We start from the raw sequence: 22,450 nt of genomic DNA on the forward strand, positions 1-22,450 counted from the left end.
TGACACAAAAATTATACTTGAATTTTTTCGTGAAGAACACACATGTTTAAGGGGTCAAAAAAAATAGTGGAAGAAAAATCGAGCAAGAGTAAACTGCCACTTCCGGTTGACGAATGCTTATCAAATTTTATACATAACTTGTTACTACGCTATGAAAGTACTACTTCCGGTTCATGTTCCGGTTCCGGAAGTAGTACTTTCACTCTCTAGTGTCGATAAGAATTTCAGTAACCGATACTAAGTTTCAGTTCGATGGGACTAACGGTGTTCGAAAAATCCCCAAAACACACAGACACATACACATTTTTTCTAGTTCATGAAAACGTGATCGGTAATCGATTCTGAGTCAAATTCAAATCAGTCAAAATATCGAGTTCAAATTTTCGCATGATCACAGAACTTCATGTAAAAATTTCAAGTAAATTCAAGTAAAAATTTGGAACAATTGTCTCCCTATACTTAAGATACGTAAAATGATGATTCGTATATGTATGTACATACATGTATGAAATATGCAAATATATGTTTTATATACATACATGTGCATAAAATATTATCCTAAAAGATAGGTTTCAAGCTTTTAAATAAATAACTTTAACGTTACCGTTCGATACCTGAGGTTATGTGATAACAAAACTGGTTTTATCAATGCTCAGATTAGATATGTCGTCTGATTTTAAGCTTTACCATTGGTCTGCTACCACTAATGATACTAACAACAGCAGTACGAAAAATTGCAACAAATTACCATTTTCGACTAATTATACTGAATAATGAATAATACGGAAACGAAGTATGTAGATACAGTAGTTACTCTTTATTATATATAAATGCAAATATTTTTGACACAGATATTAGCTTAAAAAGGTGTATCATCCCTGGCAATAGTGGTGCGTAAACGACGCGCGCTTGCGTGCCAAAGATAGACTTTGACTTCTGCTGCAGCCATGTGCCGACGAGTGGACAGTCTGGCTGCGTTCCTCTTCATTTCTTCTTTGTGCATATCATCCCAAAACGCACAAATAATACCACCGGACTTAAGTATTGACTATAACCTGTGAGTATGATCTAAATTCTACCAGTTTGAAATTTATAGTTTATAGATATAATGGTAATTTTCAATCATAGGGTGCACTCTTGGGCGCAGGGGTTCGGACTAGAATTACGGAATATCGGAGAGCAGATAACAAGAAGGAAAGAAGTTCAAAACGTAATACATTTTTTAAATTATTTAAATTATTTAAGTCAATTGGCACCAATGGAAGCGTCGGTTAAAGCGACTGGCATTTTCGTAATTTTAGAGGAGAAAAAAACATACTAAAAATATGAAAGTCAAGGAAATTAATACTAAGCAAAGACTCGAATTATGCTTCAATTTATCTAAAAAATTTATTACACAAATATTCAAATGGAGCGAGAATCAAATTGAAAAAGTTAAAATAAAAAAAAAAGATTTAATATAATAATGTGTTCGATCTTATTTTTCTGTATCAATCTTCAATGTTAGGCTAAACAAAACAAAGTTAAGCAAATTATTACATGAAATTATGAGCAAATTAATGAAATTGACATAAATATGGATAGGGTAAATTACAAAACTTATGAAGGTATTGTGGACAATGATAATAATTTGGTTGTATATTTTGGTTGCAAAAGCCCATTTCGGGGGCCCCAAGATTTGGGGGCTCCAAGCGCGCGCTTATTTTCTATGTATGGTAAACTGCCGCTGATAAGTCTCTTTGGAAAAAATACAAATACAAAGGCTTGTCGGATATATGAGTGCATGATAATTAGTTGGGTTATAGATTTAATTGCTGATGTACTGGAAGCAATCTTTCAAATTTTTGTATAATAGCACCATCTTGAATGTCGTTTTCACTTGAAATACCAAAAGAATGTACATAATTTTACGGCAATCAACACTAAAACTTTTGCATATTAGTATATTCAATTAGAATTTCAATGTATGTACATACATATATACGTGCTAACTATGTATGTGAAAATTCATTTATCATTTATTATTGGCACTAGTTCTTTCATCAATGGATAGGCTGAACTTTTTCTGCTCAAAATTTATGTTGATTTATTTTTTGTATCGGCTCATCTTTTTTGTTTGCATAAAATCTGATCAATAATATCAGGGTATCAGTAGGATTACGTTGGTGATAAAAACCTATAGTGCTATTGCTGCATCTGTCGGTTGATTTTACCTCTTTTGACTAGCCGGAAATTGCATTCTGTAATTGAATTTTATTAAATTTCCCCCATACCTTTAAGATGTCTGTGAAAACCTGTCGTTGTTAAATCTTTACACGAGAGCTTTTGAACAAATAGTGAACTAGTACATAGGTTAATTCCTTATTGCTATTATTATCAAAATATTTCCCAATCTTGATAACTTTTGCTCGTATTAATGAACAAAAGAAATTTAAGTTGGAGTTGAAAGAAATAAATAAATTAATATTACGATTTTATTACCCACATAAAATTTATTTAAAAAAATTAAAATTTAACTAGATTATAAAATTTTAAATTAATAAATTTGAAATTAATATAAATAATTGAGAATTAAAGAATTTGGCGGTATTTTATTCAATTTAGAGGAACATGTCTGTATTTACCATTTTATTTTTTCATGTATGTACATATGTATGTAGGTACCATTTTTTTATTTGAGAAATTCTCAAGCAGAAACACTAATTTTAATTTTTGATCTCTGTTTAAACATCTATATTAAAAAAATAAAGAAATAATTAAATATATAAATAATTATATATATATATAAATAATTATATATATATATATATATATATATATATATATATATATATATATATATATATATATATATAATTATTTATATATATATATATATAATTATTTATATATTTAATTATTTCTATATTTTTTTAATATAGAAATAATTAGGTAACGCCACACCGATACCTTATTAAAATTCCAAGATTTCCAACTTTTCCACGTCTCGTTAATAACGCGAAAATATTGTTCGAAGACAGACAACGGACATTTCGCGACACATTGTCTTAATTAATTGCATACGAGCATACGTGATGTCACACCCCTGTCCTCGCGATAAAAAGAAAAACACAGGGAAAGAAATAAGATCGTTTGATGCTGCGTACGGACCAAACCAACGACGATTTTGGGCCAAAGTTTTAACCAGTAGGATAAAACCAGTAGCGTACAAAATATCGAAATAAAAATTAAATTTAAACATTGAAATTTAATATCAAAATTAAAACTATTATTATTATATTAAAATTAAATTCAAATATCAAAATAAAATTATAATCAATATATTAAAATTAAAATAAAATATTGAAAGTTAAAACAGAACATGCCCAATTAAAATAAATTTTCGAGATTGACCTAAAATTAGATCATCAACAATCACTAACAGGTAATCCTCGACTTTTGTCGAAGATGTTTTGACTTACGAAGATACGCACTAAGATCGAAAAAAAATCAAAGAATTATTATTTTTACTTCCCCGTAATGCACAGTTACTGAGAATATATCATGTATTAGTATGGGTGATCGAGCGAGCGTCGCAAACCGGTGGGTTGTCGGTATATCAATCGAAATTTTTTTAGTCTTCAATTGTTTCTCTCGTCGAAATAAATCAATTAATTAAATCATTTCAGAGGTAAAATTTATCGGATAATGTCTTCAATTGTTTCTCTCGTCGAAATAAATCAAATAGTTAAGTCCATCTCAAAGGTAAAATTTATCGGATAATGTGTGATTATTAATTTTATTTCGACGAAAGAAAAAAAAACCCTTTGACAAATCACCGACAGTTTTTTTGTTAAACATTTCATCGACGGCGGAAACACAGTAGTATATCGTGACGACTTTCAATAAGAAATAGCAACAAGGTTTTTTTCACTCGTAATCAGAGAAATTATAATATTTCTCTGGTTGTAATGCGTATCGTCGTAATTCAAAACATTGTTGTAATTCAAAACATCAACGATGATCTAATTTTAGCTCAATCTCGCTCTTTAGCTTAATTTTGATATTTAATTTCAATTTTTTAATTTAATTTTTATTTCGATATTTTGTACGCTACTGGTTTTAAAAGTTGGCCCAAAATCGTCGTTGGTTTGGTGCGTACGGACCATGAGAACGACCGTTCGTTCGACGAACGCATTGCTAAGATCTCGATCGCACACACACACACACACACATACACATACTAGATGTACAAGAAATACATCTAGTAATGATAATAATTGCACCCCTAGCCACCCTCATGTTGGAATGCCCGTTCATTTGTTTTTACTTTATCTATGTACATATGTACGTAGTAACAATAGACGTACGTAGTAACTCGAGATTTTGACTGATTCGAACTCCAAAACCTATCGCCCAATCGGCCTCGTCGCCGCATTGACCGGGTCCCGTAAGAATGTTTCTCTGTACTTTGGAAATTTCTTGAACTCCATTAGTCTCATCGAACTAAAACTTAGTATCGGTTACTAAAATGCTTATCGATACAGCGTAATTTTTTTTTCAAATTTTTAAGTTGAACGGAAATGGTACGTCTCCTTTTAGGCGTCCTCTTTTTATCAAGTTTCAGATAGGACTAACGGTGTTAAAAATCCTCAAAATACACAGACACATACTAACAACATTTTCGAATCTGTCAAAATCTCGAGTTCGAATTTTCGCGTGATCACAAAACTTCATCTATTATTATTATGTACTTACTACATAAATAAAGAATAAAATAAAAGATTTTTATAAATAAAGGAAACACGTTGGATCATTTTAAAGATTCGCTATGAATTACTAAATACACTACATAAATTATACATAGATTTTGCTAAAATTATTTTAATTTTTTGTTTTTGATAAGCAGAGATTCGGCATAAAAACATTTGAATAATCATGACCAACAATAAATATGGCCTCTAAATTTGATATGGGTCTATGTGAGTCACTCCAAATAAAATAAAAAATAGATTGAAGTGTAATTTGTTTCGGTAATAATTTCAGTTAGTCAGAGTAGATTGTATATGTATATTGAATTTCTCATGTTACATAAGAAAGTATCTTCACTTTTGACCGCCGCTGTCCCGTGTTGTTTAGATCAGTGTCTTTACTGTAAAATATTGGGAATGACGGTTTGCTACTAGGCAGTTTGAAATGTCGACTTTACGGTCCCTCAGGAGCAATGGGGATGGGAGTAGAATTTCCAAATACTCGACTTCATCAACTATCTGAGTACTGAATAGTAAAAATTGAGAATAGCAGAGTATCCGGTTATATTCGATTAATTTTAATTTAAATTTTTTTTTATGTGCTTAGTACAAATCATTTGAAAGCCACTTACCAAAAAAATCGCTAATTTAATTATTTACGAAATTTCAACGATGACAGTTCGAAAACGACGATTCACAATACGACTGTACTCTACTGAATATCGGAGTGAAATGACTTTGTTTTGTGGATGAAAAGGTATGCCAAGTTGAATAAAAGATACATAATAAAAGTAACGCGAATCAGAAAAAACTGCAATCGAAAAGTAAAAACAAAATTATCCCTTAGTAGTTAAGAATAATATATGTAGTTAATGCCTCGGCTTAACTTACAATTTGAGTAACAGTATCGGATAAAAATATTGAAATCTGAAAAAGAGAAAAACTATCTTTTAAGCTTTCAGCATTCAAGGCGGCCAGACAATTTGTAATTTAACAATTTATTTAACTTTCCCATACGGTGCTTAGAAATTACGCGTGCACCTACATATGATATCGACATGGAGAAATATATATATATATATATATATATATATATATATATATACATATATATGTACAAATATATATATATATATATATATATATATATATATATATATATATATATATATATATATATATATATATATATATATATATATATATATATATCGGTGTCGCTGGGGGCGGAAGGCATCGGGGGCGCTGGGTGCGCTGCGGGCGAAGGAGGCGTCGGCAGCGCTGGGGCCGAAGGCCCCGGAGCGACGGAAGCGCCGGGGGCGAAGGCCCCGGGGTGCCGGAGGCATCGGGGGCGCTGGGGGCAAAGGCGTCGGGGCGTCGGCGATGCACAAAACGTAATTCGTAATCACTTCGTAATTTGTCATTCGTAATTCGTGCATCAATTTCTTTCCGAAACCAGTCGATTCAATATCTTTAACTTTACTTTTATTCTAGTTTCAATTCCTTTTCGAAACCACCCGTTGAAATCAACGGGCCCAATACTAGTATATATACATATATGTATGTATCTATCCTTGGTTCGTTCGTTCGTTCGACCGTAGATCGGTGACGTCATCGAACAAATGATTCGATTTTTTTTTTCGATTCATTGAGGCGCAATTGCTCATGGAGGCGCAGAGGGGCGAAGCTCTAAACGGCTATAGCTCAGAGGGGCGCAGAGGGGCGAAGCCCTAAACGACAATTGCTCATGGGGGCGCAGAGGGGCGAAGCCCTAAACGGAAATAGCAATAGCTAATGGGGCGCAGCCGTCATCGAACAAATGATTCGATTTATTTTTTTTTCGATTCATAGGCACCGATTCGATTTATTTTTTAAAGGAGAAAAGACTCAGGGGGCGCCGAGGGCGAAGCTCTAGAAGGTAAAGGCTCAGGGCGGTACCAAGGGGGAAGCCCTAGAAGGCAAAGGCTCAGGGGGGCGCCGAGGGTGAAGCCTTAGAAAGCAAAGGCTCAGGGGGGCACCGAGGGCGAAGCCCTAGAAGGCAAAGGCTCTCACTAAAATTCTCACTAGTTTTTCGTAGTATTCAATCTGTAATTTCGCGTAACTATTAAGAATTATAAAAAAAATAAGCTTACTCATTCCATTTTATTTATGAAAGACTTCAAGTTTAAAGTAAAAAACAATAGCTTGATGCTAAAAAACAATAGCAATCTAATGAAATCACAAACTCAATAACATTGTTATTTGAGATAAATTGTTATTATTTTTTGAGATGATTTGTTGAGTTTGCGGTATTAATTTTGGATATGTTTGCAGAGCTTCAGAGGAGCACACGTGGAGTTACGTAATGGAAAACAACTAGTGCAAGAAATAGTTTCAAATCTGCGATATATGATGAAGACAAAAGTGGCTGCATTGAAAAAAATAGTCGAAGCTGCAGAATCAATTGTTTCTAATTTGACGAGCCATGACCCACCACTCAACCATACTTTTTACAGTAGTAAAGGAGACCAAGATCTTCGTCCTCTTGACTATCCCACAGCTATAATTCCAAACATGACCTTGACGAAAGATCCTTATTTCGATAACAAGTTGGTCAACACACAATATAGTAGCATTCACGTACCAACAGATGTTTTCGATTGGTGTATGTTGTGTAATAACGCCGATAAAGTCTCGTACCTTTTGTGTATAATATCGATGAAAAATTTTTCTTCTTTTAGCTAATAATACATTGAGGGCGATTTGGTGGTCGGAAAAACTCGATAAAACATTCATAAAGAACTTTGAACAAGATCTGACGCTTTCATGGCAATATTTCGGCAGCGCTTCGGGTATAATGAGGCACTATCCTGGTATGTTTTTGAAATTTATCTATATATTTTACATTAAAGACGATCGGTATTCAAGCTTTCAAACGTGGTGACTTCTGGAAATAAAATATTACGTGGAAACGTAACGAAAAAATATTTAAAAACAAAAAAACGGCTAAATTTAGATGCATTGTATATTTATAAAAAACAAAATAAAAATAGTCTTATATCCAAATGATATGAACGAAATAAATTTCACTGTAAAATATTATTGTACAATTATTATAGTTGAAAGTTATGTCAGTCCATTTACTATTTTATATGTTTTTAAATTATCGATTATTTTTTAATTCGTTTATAAGAAAAATTTATAATTTATTTATATAAATATGCAAGAAAAAAATACATACATATATCATTTTTGTCAACGAATAGGGCTGACGCCACTTTCAACTATCATATATATAAAGACGGTAATCTGTGTGTGTGTGGGTGTGTGTGGGTGTGTGTGTGTGTCCTAACTCTCGCCGAACATGATGAATCAACCAGTATGGGGAACAATTTTTTTTTTTTTCACATTTTTCATTTTTTCAGATTTTTCATTTTTTTCATTTTTTCAGTTTTTTCATTTTTTTCAGTTTTTCAGTTTTTTTCATTTTTTTCATTTTTTCAGTTTTTTCATTTTTTTCATTTTTTCAGTTTTTTCATTTTTTTCATTTTTTCAGTTTTTTCATTTTTTCAGTTTTTTCATTTTTTTCATTTTTTCAGTTTTTCAGTTTTTCACTTTTTTCATTTTTTCAGTTTTTTCATTTTTTCAGTTTTTTCATTTTTTTCATTTTTTCAGTTTTTCAGTTTTCCAGTTTTTTCAGGCCCCGGGGTGCAGAAGGCATCGGGGGCGCTGGGGGCGAAGCTCCCGGGGTGCCGAAGGCATTGGGGGCGCTGGGGGCGAAGCCCCCGGGGTGCCGGAGGCATCGGGGGCGCTGGGGGCGAAGCCTCCGGGGTGCCGAAGGCATTGGGGGCGCCGGAGGCGCCGGCGGCGCTGGGGGCGAAGCCCCCGGGGTGCCGGAGGCATCGGGGGCGCTGGGGGCGAAGCCCCCGGGGTGCCGAAAGCATTGGGGGCGCCGGAGGCGTCGGCGGCGCTGGGGGCGAAGCCCCCGGGGTGCCGGAGGCATCGGGGGCGCTGGGGGCGAAGCCCCCGGGGTGCCGAAAGCATTGGGGGCGCCGGAGGCGTCGGTGGCGCTGGGGGCGAAGCCCCCGGGGTGCCGAAGGCATCGGGGGCGCTGGGTGCGCTGCGGGCGCCGGAGGCGTCGGCGGCGCTGGGGCCGAAGGCCCCGGAGCGACGGAAGCGCCGGGGGCGAAGGCCCCGGGTGCCGGAGGCGTCGGCGATACACAAAATGTAATTCGTAATTCGTGCATCAATTTCTTTCCGAAACCAGTCGATTCAATATCTTTAACTTTATTTTTATTCGAGTTTCAATTCCTTTTCGAAACCACCCGTTGAAATCAACGGGTCTAACACTAGTCATATATATAAAGACGGTAATCTGTGTGTGTGTGTGTGGGTGTGTGTGTGTGTGTGGGTGTGTGTGTGTGTGTGTGGGTGTGTGTGTGTGTGTGGGTGTGTGTCCTAACTCTCGCCGAACATAATGAACGAATCGATAAAAATCGATAAATTCATTTTTCGACGAAACGACTTTGTCGCGACTCGAACCGATCACCCCAAATAGCCGGAATATAGGTCTAAATTGAGCTAATAATTTCATTTAGCGAGGTTTTGAACCATTTTTTTATAGATTTATTTTTAATTAAATTTAAATTTAAATTTAAATTATTTATATTTTGACGATATTCGAGAAAAAAATTGATTTCATTCACCGCGGGCGCCGGGAATCGAACCTCGGACCCTCCGATCCAAACGAAATGTTCTCACGAGCCCGCACCGCACGCCATATCCTCGCCCAGGATACGTGTTGTAAATACACATAATATGTATATGCACGTAATTTGTTATGTGTAATAATAATATACAACGTTACGAGGTCAATGACCGTTTGTGTATAATCGGAAAATATTACATTTTGTTAATTTTAATTAACATTTTGCTAACGTTAACTTAAAGAATTGAAAATTATTACAAATAAAGAATAAAAACTATCTATGAGAGTCTACGAAAATAACGGTTCCGGTTCCGGATTTTTTTTTTAGTTTTATACGGGTATATAATAATTTTACACCCATGCGATGATATTTCATCGGGCTATTCACTAGTTGTGTAATAATTGTACAATCATATTTTACAGTGAAATTTATTTTGTTCATATCATTGGAATATTAAACTATGTATTTTGATTTTTTGTTTATAAATATACAAGTATACATCCATGTTTACCTAATTCTACTCGTTTAAATACATTAACGGTTCAATTATGTTGTCATACATACATACATATATATATACATTTAAAAAATTAAGCTTATTAATTAATTATATATATTATATATTAAAAAATTATTATATATATATATATATATATATATATATATATATATATATATATATATATATATATATATATATATATATATATATATATATATATATATATATATATATATATATATATATATATATATATATATATATATATATATATATATATATATATATATATATATATATATATATATATATATATATATATATATATATATATATATATATATATATATATTTATATATATATATATATATATATATATATATATATATATATATATATATATATATATATATATATATATATATATATATATATATATATATATATATATATATATATATATATATATATATATATATATATATATTATATATTAAAAAGAAGAAACCGACGAAACATCAAAAATCATATCACATCATTAATGAGTTTTCCATTGACCCTGATTCACTTTTTAATTAATTATATATATAATAAAAAATTAATATATATATATATATATATATATATATATATATATATATATATATATATATATATATATATATATATATATATATATTTATATATATATATATATATATATATATATATATATTTATATATATATATATATATATATATATATATATATATATATATATATATATATATACATATTTTTTTCCTACTTTTTAAAGCTAACCGGCACAAATTCAATTATGATTATTTAAAAGCGGTTGATTTTTTTTGCGCGTAAATAGTACTCAAAGGTTCATTTAAATTATGATAATTTAAAAGTGAATTGACGTTCAACTCCAATGAAAGATTTACACTTATTTAACAATACAGCTATATATTGACAGAATAATAATGCGTTTGAACCATAATGAAATTCATCAATGGATAATGAAAAACTCGGCAGATTCGCACAACTCGGCTGCAAAATCTCTGAATTCAAACTCATTTAAAATATCTTGGGGAATAACTTTGATGTATCTATGAATTTTTTAACATTATACTCATGTATATATAACATTTGATGCATGTACATACATACATATATAATGTTTATGGTAAAAACAATACAACTTATACTGTAAAGTTTCACCCGCATGCATTTTTTTATATAGTTAATAAGATAATATAAGAAGATAAATGAAACTTATTTATGTAATTACTATTTAAACAAGAATGTTAAAATATGCATTTTTTTTATTTAGAACGACAAAATGTAGTATTCTCTCTCATGGTAGATAGTAATTTTAGACCGTAGACAGTTTTCGAAGAGTTCGGAGCCCCCATAGAAAATTTAATCGGCAATATAGTCTAAATTTCCAAAATTATAGAAAAACACAACATTGATATTATCTTTGATAATTTGAATGAACCAAGTATTTCGCGATACTCAACTAATACATTGCCTACTCGTAGGCCACATTTAATATAGTTTGTGGCTATTTGCAGGTAATGTATCTGCGAATAATCGGCTATTTGCAGGCACTGTATCTGCGAATCATTGACTATTTGCAGGTACTATATCTGCTAATTATTGGCTATTTGCAGGTACTATATATGCTAATTATCGGCTATTTGCAGGTACTATATCTTTGAAATCAGGTAAAATCCATAAAAAATAATCAAATGACTTGTCTATTAACGACATCAAAATGTGTTTTAAACAGTTAACGCAAAATTGTTCTGAATTATCGTAATAGTTCTAAATTTTTTTTTTATTCGAAGATACAGTATTTGTTTATAGAATCATTAGAATATTTTCACATGCCAATCTACTATGTGCTTAACAAAAGCAATGCAAAGGCAGCAAGTTGATGGTAAGTTCGTTTTTGATTGTTTCATCCTTTTCTTATCTTACAGCAAACATAATTTTTTTGTTTACTGTTGTGGCAGTTTACAACAAATGGATGGTAATTTTGTTGACAAAATTTATAAAAATATTGTTTCACGCATTCGTAATCTTTAAAAGTTTGTCCTTTTGTGAATTCGAGAATTTCTTCCATTCTGGTGATTCTAAAATTATTAAATAAATGTTAATTAATTGAAATCTTGATTATTTTTATCAGAAATATCCGATTATAATTTCTTACATTTAATGTATGCTAGACTTGTTTAATCAATCTTTCATTATACATGAGGCAAGTAAATTTCGCACGTTATTATAATAGATTTATATCATTTAGCTAGTTCGCGACTTGTACTTAACCTATGTAAAATGTATGTAGGTACATATTATACGTTGTATATGATAATCATTTTCCAACAGTTAATAATATTAACTAATTTGGATTAAATTTTTTGCTCTATGTCACTTTACGAGTTCGAACAAAACTTTAAGAGGTTTAAAACAAAATTTTAACAGTTTAACAACTTCGACAGTTCACGCGCATGCGCAGAAGGCTTTGCGTCTGTTGCAGATATAGTACCTGCAAATAGCCAATAATTCGCAGATATAGTACCTGCAAATAGCCAATTATTCGCAGATACAGTACCTGCAAATAGCCACAACCTTTAATATATGTACATATGTATAATATGGTAAAAAAATATTTTCAAATGAAAATTTAAGTGTTTCTTTTGAAGCTATGCAATGGGATGCAGATCCAGTGGATCTATACGATTGTCGTACACGAGCATGGTACATAGAAGCAGCAGTTAGTCCAAAGGATATGGTGATTATTGTAGATATGTCAGGTTCCATGACAGGTACCGGAGTGGAAGTAGCCAGACAAATTGTTTATAATATATTAGATACTTTGGGCAATAATGATTTCGTCAACGTATTCACAATGATCAACAATACTATTTTTGATGTTGTTACGTGTTTTTCGGACACGTTGATTCAGGTAACGCTAATATATCTACATATATCAGGGGTCTCCAAACTTTTTAAGACGAGGTTTATTTAAAATTACTTATATAAGGATCGGATCGGGCCAAATTCTATATTTTTTGGATATTCTAGAAATTCACTGGAGATTATATATTCATACCACGACCGAAGCCAGGAGGGGGGTGAAACACAGACGCATTCCACCCCAAGTGTTTTTTTTTAATTCAACTTATTACAAGATTTTTTTTCATTCCTAGAAAATTAGGGTTAGTATGTATAGGTATATGTTCCATTTATAAATTTGTAAATCTGATGTTATATATATATTTTTTAAATATGTATAATTTTTTTTAATTACGAGAGACTTGCACCCCCCCCCCCTCTTTACGGCCGTGCTACATATGTATGTATATGATAGGGGATTTTAGAAATTCTTGCCATTTACGTACATACATTTTGGGGTCTTCAGCAATGCCGCCTCCCCCCAAGTTTTTTAATATTACATAAATTTGTTTACATAAAACGCCCGCGGGACTTAGTTTGGGTACCTCTGATCTATATACATACATATATAAATAATCACCTACGATTAAAAAACGCTATTTTATAATCTCAAATACTTTTCAGGCAAATTTGGCGAATGTAAGAGAGTTGAAATTGGGCTTGGATGCTTTGAAGCCTCATGGCATAGCAAATTTTCCAAAAGCTTTGATCAAATCTTTTGACATTTTGCAAAGATTCAGAAATAATACATTAGAAGGAGCGGGTTGTAATCAAGCGATTATGCTTATATCCGATGGAATATACGACAACCATTATGACATATTTAAATCGTATAATTTACAGAACTTGTCCAATATACCTGTGAGAGTGTTTACATATTCAATCGGAATAGAGGTTGTATTTTATTTGCGTCTCGATTTTTATTATAATGTCTATATGAATAATGAAAAATTGAAAATTCCCATTAGGAGGATGATATGCGAGAGGAGATTTGGATAGCTTGCGCAAATCAAGGATACTTTGTCCGCTTGATAAATGTAGCTGAAGCTCGCAAACAAGTATTGCAATATGTGCCTGTCATGTCTAGACCGCTTGCGTTGTATGGGGATGATCATCCTGTGTCATGGACCCAAGTTTATGCTAACATGATCGTATATACCATATTTTTTAATATCAGTCATGTCATTTTAAGTACATTTATATCAAATAACTATGAAATATAATATTTCGATTGCAGGATCCGAAAATGACAGATTATTTATGGGAAGAGAAACAGCATAAGGATCAGATGAATCTAATAAAGACATATCGACAAAACAAGATACTTTTCAAAACTAGAAAAGAGCGCGAAAAGCGACGTAGTAAAACTTTAAAAGAAGTAAGAATAGTGAAAAATAAACACACGAATTCAACATCAAGTCATAAAACATATACAGATACAATCATAATTTATTTCAGCATGCTGATCAATATGGAGAAGCTAAGCCGTATATGCTAATGACTTCTGTATCGATGCCTGTATTTAACAAAACCAAAAATGATGTAAGTTTTTGGTGTTCTTTAATTAAAATTTTAAGTAAGTTATTTTAAGAATTTTTTTCTTATAATTTTCAGACTTTATCGTGGAATTTATTGGGAGTTGCAGGAGTAGACGTACCTATTGATGACATAAAACGTCTAATGATGCCACATCAAGTATTCTTTAACTACTTTTATATGAATTAAATATTGTTTTGAATTAAATAATTCATATACTTTTTTATACATAGCTGGGTGTCAATGGTTATGCATTCATCATTACTAATAATGGATATGTGTTAATACATCCAGATTTTAGACCAGTGGTAATTAATTTTGTATTGATATTAGATTAATAATACTTAATATATTCGTAAAATAAACAAAGTATTCAGTTTCAAGGCATATTAAAACCGGGATACAATACTGTCGACATGTTAGAAGTGGAACTCATGGATGACGATACAGGTCCTAGACAGTTTCACGATGACATTATACATGTACGTACATGGATAATTTTTTATTAATTTGTTATCATTGAGTAATAATAAAATATATTTTGAAGTATTTTACATTATATATGGTTATATTAATTTGAAAAACTTCAGTTTAGAAATGAGATATTGAATCAAGAAAATGGAAGCGTGTGGATGCAAGTCAAATATCATTATGATAACATGGTTTGTTTTAGTACATTATATTTGTGTAATAGTTTCTGATATGTATGTATATTTTCTATAGATATAAAGTGCATTTGTTATACTGAAAATGTGTTTAAAATGTTATAGACTCGGGTTTCACGTATAAGACGACAGTATTATTGGACAGAAATACCGGGAACTGTTTTTTCGTTGGTAGTTGCTCTTCCAGAACCTTACGGGTTAAAAAGAATAAAAGTTAAAACTGATGAAGAATTTCATTATTGGACACACTCAAAATCGACGAATTTAATGCAATTTTTTAAAAATCCGCGTTTTCAAATTCATCCCGAGTGGTAATATCATGCTTTTAATGGTAATTGTAGATTAAACTATCATCAATTATATCAATATATTGTTTCAGGTTGTATTGCCGAGACTACAATATTACATTTTCATCACCCAAGGAGCATTTGTTGTATTTTTTGGAAAAAATGAACCAACAGAAACAGAAATGGAAATGGCCCAACAAATCACATGATTCTAATTTTGTCCACTGTAATATTTCGTAATCGATTTGTTTACAATATTTTGAATCGAGTTGAAAGTTTAAAAATATTAATGTGTTATATAACATGGAGGTTTGCTAAGGATAAAAATCACTAGAGAATAAAAATAAACAACATTTTCAATAAAAAAAATGTCTATTGAAAACTGAAAGATATTGCAATGCCGATTATTCTATTGTGCGATATAATTTTCTGATTACCTTCAATTACTCAAACGATGAAACAATGCATTTTAATTATCAATATAACATGTTTGAGAAGAAAATTGTCTACACAAATATCAAGATTTTTTATTTAATTTAATTTGTTTAGATGTAAATTTTGATTTCTTGAAGCCATTTTTAATTTTTAAAATTAGATTACAGCACCTTTATCAATATTCGATTTTAGACACAAAATTGTCAATATACGTACATATGTTTGTGACTATTTTATGAATTTAGCATATGTATGTCGTCTTTAATTATTTCAGGTGACAAAAACCTAATGAAAGCCCTTATATGTGATGCTCGAAATACAGCTTGGTTTTATCAAGATATAAATAATACGATTGAAGGAAAAATTAAAATGTATATACATTTTTTTAACATTAAAAATTGATGTAATTTTTACAGTCTATGTATGTATATTTTAAATGTTTTAGTGACCAACTAATTTATAAGTATGGAATTACATTAGCATTTATGGCAACACATAGTGGATTAACTCGTTGGATTCAATTTCTTCATATACAATCTACAGATTCAAATTATCTTCATAGGTTTTCATGAGACTTCATTATATAAAAAAAATATATAAGTAATGTGTAAAATAATCACATTTATTTAAATTTCAGCCAAGATTTTGGTGAAAAGTATCCTAGATCAATTGATGAAATTTGGTATAAGCGTGCCGTCGAGCAACACGTGGTAGATCCACAAAGCTATGTTTACTCAGTAGACCTAGATGCCGGTGAAATAATCGATGAAAAAGGACCTGTCCCCTTTGTGTTGGCTTCTCATGCTATTTTTCGAACTGAAGATCAACTGGCAGCTCCAATTGCCGTGGTTGGATATCAATTTCATCATTCTAGTCTCCATAGCCTATTTCATAACATTACGTCTGTAGTAAGTGCATTGTTTAAATATAATAAATTTTCTTTAACGATTTAATTTTTAATACATATTATATGAAAAACAAACAATTATTGTGTAATAAATTTTGTATTCTTATGTACATATGTATATACATGTACAGTGTGAAAATGATGAAGATTGCACGACATGCAAATCAGATGAGCTGGAGTGTTACGTGTTGGACAACAATGCTTACATATTAGTTACAAAGTCTCCCAAGAATACAGGCAAATTTTTCGGCGAACTGGAACCGAAAATAATGCAATATTTATTGGATGAAAGGGTTTATAAAAAAGTTCACATACCAGATTATCAAGCGGTTTGTTTCGAAGAAGAAGATACCCCCAATCGTGCTCCATCCTTTCTTACAGTTTGTAAATTTTATTTTAAATGCATATGTATGTATGTGTAACACAAAACATATAAAATGCTTTTCTTATTAGCCTTTAATTTACTTTGGAGACACATTGAAATACATTATTACATATATACTATGGATATGTCAACAATTTTCTCTAATTGCATCAGAAACAGCTTACAGCTACATTTATTTTGAAGAAAACGGTATACCTACTTTGTTACAAAATTAATGAATAGATTTCCACATTTCTTTACATTTAAAAAAATCAAATTATCTAAGTAGAATCTGATCCAATTGAAAAAGATGAAGAAATTACTACAAGAGCACCTAGAAGAAGGAAAAAAAAACTTACCGATAAAGAAAAAGACAAGATAGAAGAAGAACTGTTATTAAAATGGGCAACGATAACAATATATTCAGCTTCTCCTTGTGATCATGAGGTAAATTTGACTATAAATGTAATGACTTGAAATGTAATTAAATTACATTTTTTGTTACAATAGCTAATTACGCTGTTCGACAAATGACGACTTTTTTTTTGGTTCAGAGACGAGATATGACTTTTCTTATAGAATTATGCCCAGTGAACACGAATCTGGAAGTAAAAAATGTTGATTGGCTCGAGATTCGGAGATACATATGTATATGTGTTTTATAAATCGCGCGATTTTTCTATATCTTGGTGTTGTTCGGTCGATGTCTCAAAATCTGTCAATTTCCTGTTCAAAATGAATATTGGAATCTATAGTCGGGTATTTTATCTTCCATTTGTAGTACTTTTCAGCTTTCAAATCTCTCTAAGTAGTCATACAGTTCAAATCAAAAGTCAAAAGTACGTATTTTCACTTGGAATTTTTTCCCACTGTTTATTTTATCGAGGTAAGCCAGTTATCAATAGAATTTTCAATTATCAATAGAATAGTCGAAATATGATTTTTCTAAGTGGAATTTTATTTAATTCTCATATAAAGATAATTTAATATATTATCCCTATTAATTCAATTCAGATTTGTGTAAATACGAGTACGACCTTTTTGCTCGCAACTTTACCGATTTAAAGTTCAGTACACTTCTAATTAACCATTTTAAAGGAAAACAAAAAATAGTATGGTCAGAACACTATCTCAATAAATACGTTTCAATAGAAAAAACTCAATATAAAATAGTATTAACAGTGGGAAAAAATCCCAAGTGAAGATACGTACTTTTGACTTATGATTTGAACTGGATGACTACTTAGAGAGATTTGAAAGCTGAAAAGTACTACAAATGGAAGATAAAATACCCGACTATAGATTCCAATATTCATTTTGAACAGGAAATTGACAGATTTTGAGACATCGACCGAACAACACCAAGATATAGAAAAATCGCGCGATTTATAAAACACATATACATATGTACATATCTCCGAATCTCGAGGCAATCAACAATTTTTATTTCCAGATTCGTGTTCACTGGGCATAATTCTATAAGAAAAGTCATATCTCGTCTCTGAACCATTTTTCGTGTCGAACAGTGTTATTAGTTTATTGCCGTATCATTACTTTTGAATAAATTATTGTACATATGTATCTATGACATGTACAGTAAATGTGTAATATAATATTTTAGGTGTGGCTTTATCAACTACAAGAAAATCCGAACAAATTGGACGCATATAAAAAACGTGCTTCTTGTGAATCAAGGTGAATTGTCCATACATAGTAATATTGAAATTTTGTATTATTTAAGAAATAAAGTTATTATTTATTATTAAATACAATTTAAATTCTAACATACTTATACTTTCAGACCATTTGTTGTGCAACCTATACCAGCCAGCAATTTAATTATGGTAATTATTAATAACAATTGTAATATGAACGATGTTGCTCCAATACTTGCTAAACCGACTCCAGTGTCACATAATGACTCTTTGGCGTGCATACGGATGAAAACCAAAGGACTCGATAGGAAACCATTACCTAGCTGCAGAAGACATCATCCCAATGTATGTACATAACTATTTTAAATAATGTATCAATTGGTGTCTTTGAAAAACTTAAATTAAACTTTATTAAAATTTTAGGAGGTTCAAATCAAAGCGTGTGGCCGAGGTTCAAACTTTTCAAGAATTGAAATTATTCATTTACTTTGTTCTTTATTGGTGACTGCATTAGTTAAAATATCAATGAGTTGAAATTGGGTTTGAAAGTTTTACTTATTAATAAATACTATATTCAACTTTGCTGGTATTATATTGAGCTAATGTTTAAAATCAATCCATTTTAAAATTCTGTGATGTATTCAAAATATTGATGAATTATATTTACATACTAACTGATAAATAATGTGAAGATAACTTATTGGTACTAAAAAAAGATGCTTTAATTTCTATTTATGTAATTTTACTGCATATTAAGACGTAATTGTTTAAGCAATAAAATTCGTTCATTAAAATGCTGCAAGTTTTTCAAATAAAATACATTTATAAAACATACTACTACATAATATTTTGTTTTAAATATGTTTCAATATTAATTTTATTATTTATGAAATATTAATGTATTACATAATGGCTGTGTGTGTATGTATATGTATATTATATCTTAACTCAATAAAGACTACTCTAGTTTGAATATGTAAACCTAATAATTCAGATATATGAATAATTTAAAGACGTAATATCTTTGTTACATACTAATATACTACGTATTTACGGATATTGTATATATGTACATACATACATATGTACAAGTTTTATGGCGAAATAAAAATATTCTACATATAATTATCATTGTCATTTATATCGCAAATGTGTGTTTACAATAAATTGAAACCATTTTAATTGAGAATAACAAGATGAATGTAATCATAGACATGTATCAATATTGTGATTGTTTCAATTCAATTCAGAATGAAATGAACTGACTAATAAGTGCGATTAAATACATACATAATATTGATTACATATTGTGTAATCAATATTATCCATATATATGTATATATAAATATATGTATGCAGTGGCGGACTGGCCATACAAGCGAACATGCCCGATGGCATGTGGACCCCACTATCTGTTAGAAAATATGGGCCCTCAGTAAAATTAAATAACTTTTTAATTATTTCACGTGTGTAAAAATTTATAGGATATTGCACTTTGGGACCTAAAGTTTGGGCATTTCAACAAAACAAATTTCTTACGATATACACAAACAACTAATACCTGCTTTAACAGTCCAAGGATCGGTTAACTTTTTTTATTAGGCTCGAAATGTAAGTTTCAACATTTGCGTGGGCCCTTTTGCCGGGCCTATTTCCAACCTCAAGATTATGCATACCTATGTAATAACTACCTACTGAAATAAAAATGGGAATAAACAAATTTCCGTGAATAATATAAACTGAATTGCTTAAAACAATTTTGATAGGACGATTCATCATCAACCAGCGATTTAAATTTACTTCATACTTTCAAAATAACATTTGATTATGCTTCGACGATATAGTAAGATTTAAATACACAATTTTAAACAGTTTCCGAATATAAAATCTATTCCTAATCTAGACACATCCATGTATATAGAAATATAGGATAGGGGCCCCCTCCCCAAAATCCCGATTTTCGATTAACATGAATTGAAAATATTATGCATTTTTTTCAGGGACGTAATTTGGGGGGGAGGCATATGGGGGCACTCGCCCCCCTAAACTAAGGAAAAGTGTGAATATTATGAATTCAATTATTAATGAGATACTATGGATCTACATTTATTTCTTATGTATGTTACTTTTGGGTAACTAATAAAATAATCGCTGCTATGTGTTTTGAAAAAAAAAGATTTTATTATTTCGAAACAAGTATATTTTGGTTTTTAAGTGGTATGCCTTGGGTAAAATTCTTAGAAATTGTTCATCCTATAGAGCGAATCGTGAGAAAGGTCCCCTTTACTTTATTTTGTCTCAAAAACAGATGTGTAACGTTTATTTTTCCGAAAGTTATATATATATATATATATATATATATATATATATATATATATATATATATATATATATATATATATATATATATATATATATATATATATATATATATATATATATATCTTATATATATATATATATATATATATATATATATATATATATATATATATATATATATATATATATATATATATATATATATATATATATATAAATTTATAGATCACTAGTTGTTTTACCCGGCTTCGTTCAGTATTTGTAATATAAACAGCGTAAACATGGCGAATCTAATAGTAAATATTAATTTGTTTTTTTATTAAATTTATTTGAATCTGGAACTGAAACAGGAATCCGGATCCGGAACTAAAACAGGAATCTGGATCCGGAACTGAAAAAGGAATCCGGATCCGGAGCTGAAACAGGAAACGGAATCTGGTACTGCAATTCATTTGTTCATATGTTTTTTTATTAAATTTATTTGAATCGAAAAAAAAATCGACTCGTCGTCATACAAATTTTGACTTGTTTACGAAGTTCCCAAGCAATATTTTTTACATACAAAGTCTCTTTCGAAATTATATGTAACCAGAATCCCCGTATACATATATAACCAGAATAACCAAAAGCCCCGGTGGCCTTTGCCCCCCCGTCTCCCGCCGGGTGGGCGCCGGGGCGCCCCCCCCTTTCGTCCCCATGTCATCATAGAAACTTTGTGTTGTTAACGATATTCCCAATCAAAATACAAACTTACAAAGTCTCTTTCGAAATTATATATTAGATAAATTTGAAATCATATTCTAATAGTGGTGACAACTATTAGGTAGGGTGGTTTTTTTTATTAACAGAAGAAGGAAAAGACATATTGGGAATGGATTTAACTCACGAAATTAAATATTTTAATCGATAAAATTCTTTTATCGATTGATATTTTTGATATTGATATTTATTTATTAACTAATTTATTCATTGTATGACTCAGAAAGGAGTTTTTCAAAATAAAAATCGATCAAAACCAACTTAAGATCTTATATTATTCAGAAACGTTGAGTCGGTTATGTTATTTTAATAATGTTGAACGAGATATTTTATAAGAACTTGATATGAAAAAATTCATAACAAATTTTACAACATTAATAACCAGAAAAGTTTCAATTTTATTAAAAACGGTTCAAATTAAAATTTTATTTAAAAAGGTTTTTTAATTACTTTTCAAATCAAATATGATTGGTAAAGACATTTAATTTAAATTTAAATGAATGCGACAAATTTCAAAATTTTTAAGTTAAAGTTAAGTTCTCACTTTCGAATGTTTTTTAAATAAGTGATAAATTTAATTTAACAACAAATTAAAAAAAATTTGAGGACAGCAAATATAATTTTCTAGTATTCGTCGCATCAGCTGAAA

General features: G+C 30.7%; 1 protein-coding gene across 1 annotated transcript; it reads left to right on the top strand.

Annotated features, from left to right (window-relative positions):
- The first annotated feature begins 947 nt into the window (after positions 1–947).
- LOC143917015 (voltage-dependent calcium channel subunit alpha-2/delta-3-like) lies at positions 948–19,254 on the top strand. Its single transcript, XM_077438379.1, has 24 exons — positions 948–1,057; positions 1,129–1,210; positions 7,044–7,374; positions 7,451–7,582; positions 12,619–12,881; positions 13,496–13,765; positions 13,840–14,022; positions 14,109–14,249; positions 14,330–14,413; positions 14,486–14,566; positions 14,641–14,715; positions 14,785–14,889; positions 14,998–15,069; positions 15,178–15,383; positions 15,452–15,585; positions 16,069–16,165; positions 16,240–16,356; positions 16,432–16,702; positions 16,833–17,081; positions 17,155–17,275; positions 17,355–17,512; positions 18,687–18,760; positions 18,867–19,065; positions 19,144–19,254. Exons 1-24 carry the CDS (start codon positions 948–950, stop codon positions 19,252–19,254), a joined length of 3,666 nt encoding a protein of 1,221 aa, XP_077294505.1.
- The last annotated feature ends 3,196 nt before the right edge of the window (positions 19,255–22,450 follow it).

Source organism: Arctopsyche grandis, chromosome 1 (genome assembly GCF_051622035.1).
Source record: "Arctopsyche grandis isolate Sample6627 chromosome 1, ASM5162203v2, whole genome shotgun sequence".
Classification (NCBI taxonomy): domain Eukaryota; kingdom Metazoa; phylum Arthropoda; class Insecta; order Trichoptera; family Hydropsychidae; genus Arctopsyche; species Arctopsyche grandis.

Bases quoted from the DNA above. Each gene is read 5' to 3' on its own strand.
- LOC143917015 (XM_077438379.1), top strand. From the start codon at position 948: ATGTGCCGACGAGTGGACAGTCTGGCTGCGTTCCTCTTCATTTCTTCT. The intron at 7,375-7,450 runs GTATGTTGTGTA...TTCTTCTTTTAG, and splicing joins AACAGATGTTTTCGATTGGT to CTAATAATACATTGAGGGCG. The intron at 18,761-18,866 runs GTGAATTGTCCA...TTATACTTTCAG, and splicing joins CGTGCTTCTTGTGAATCAAG to ACCATTTGTTGTGCAACCTA.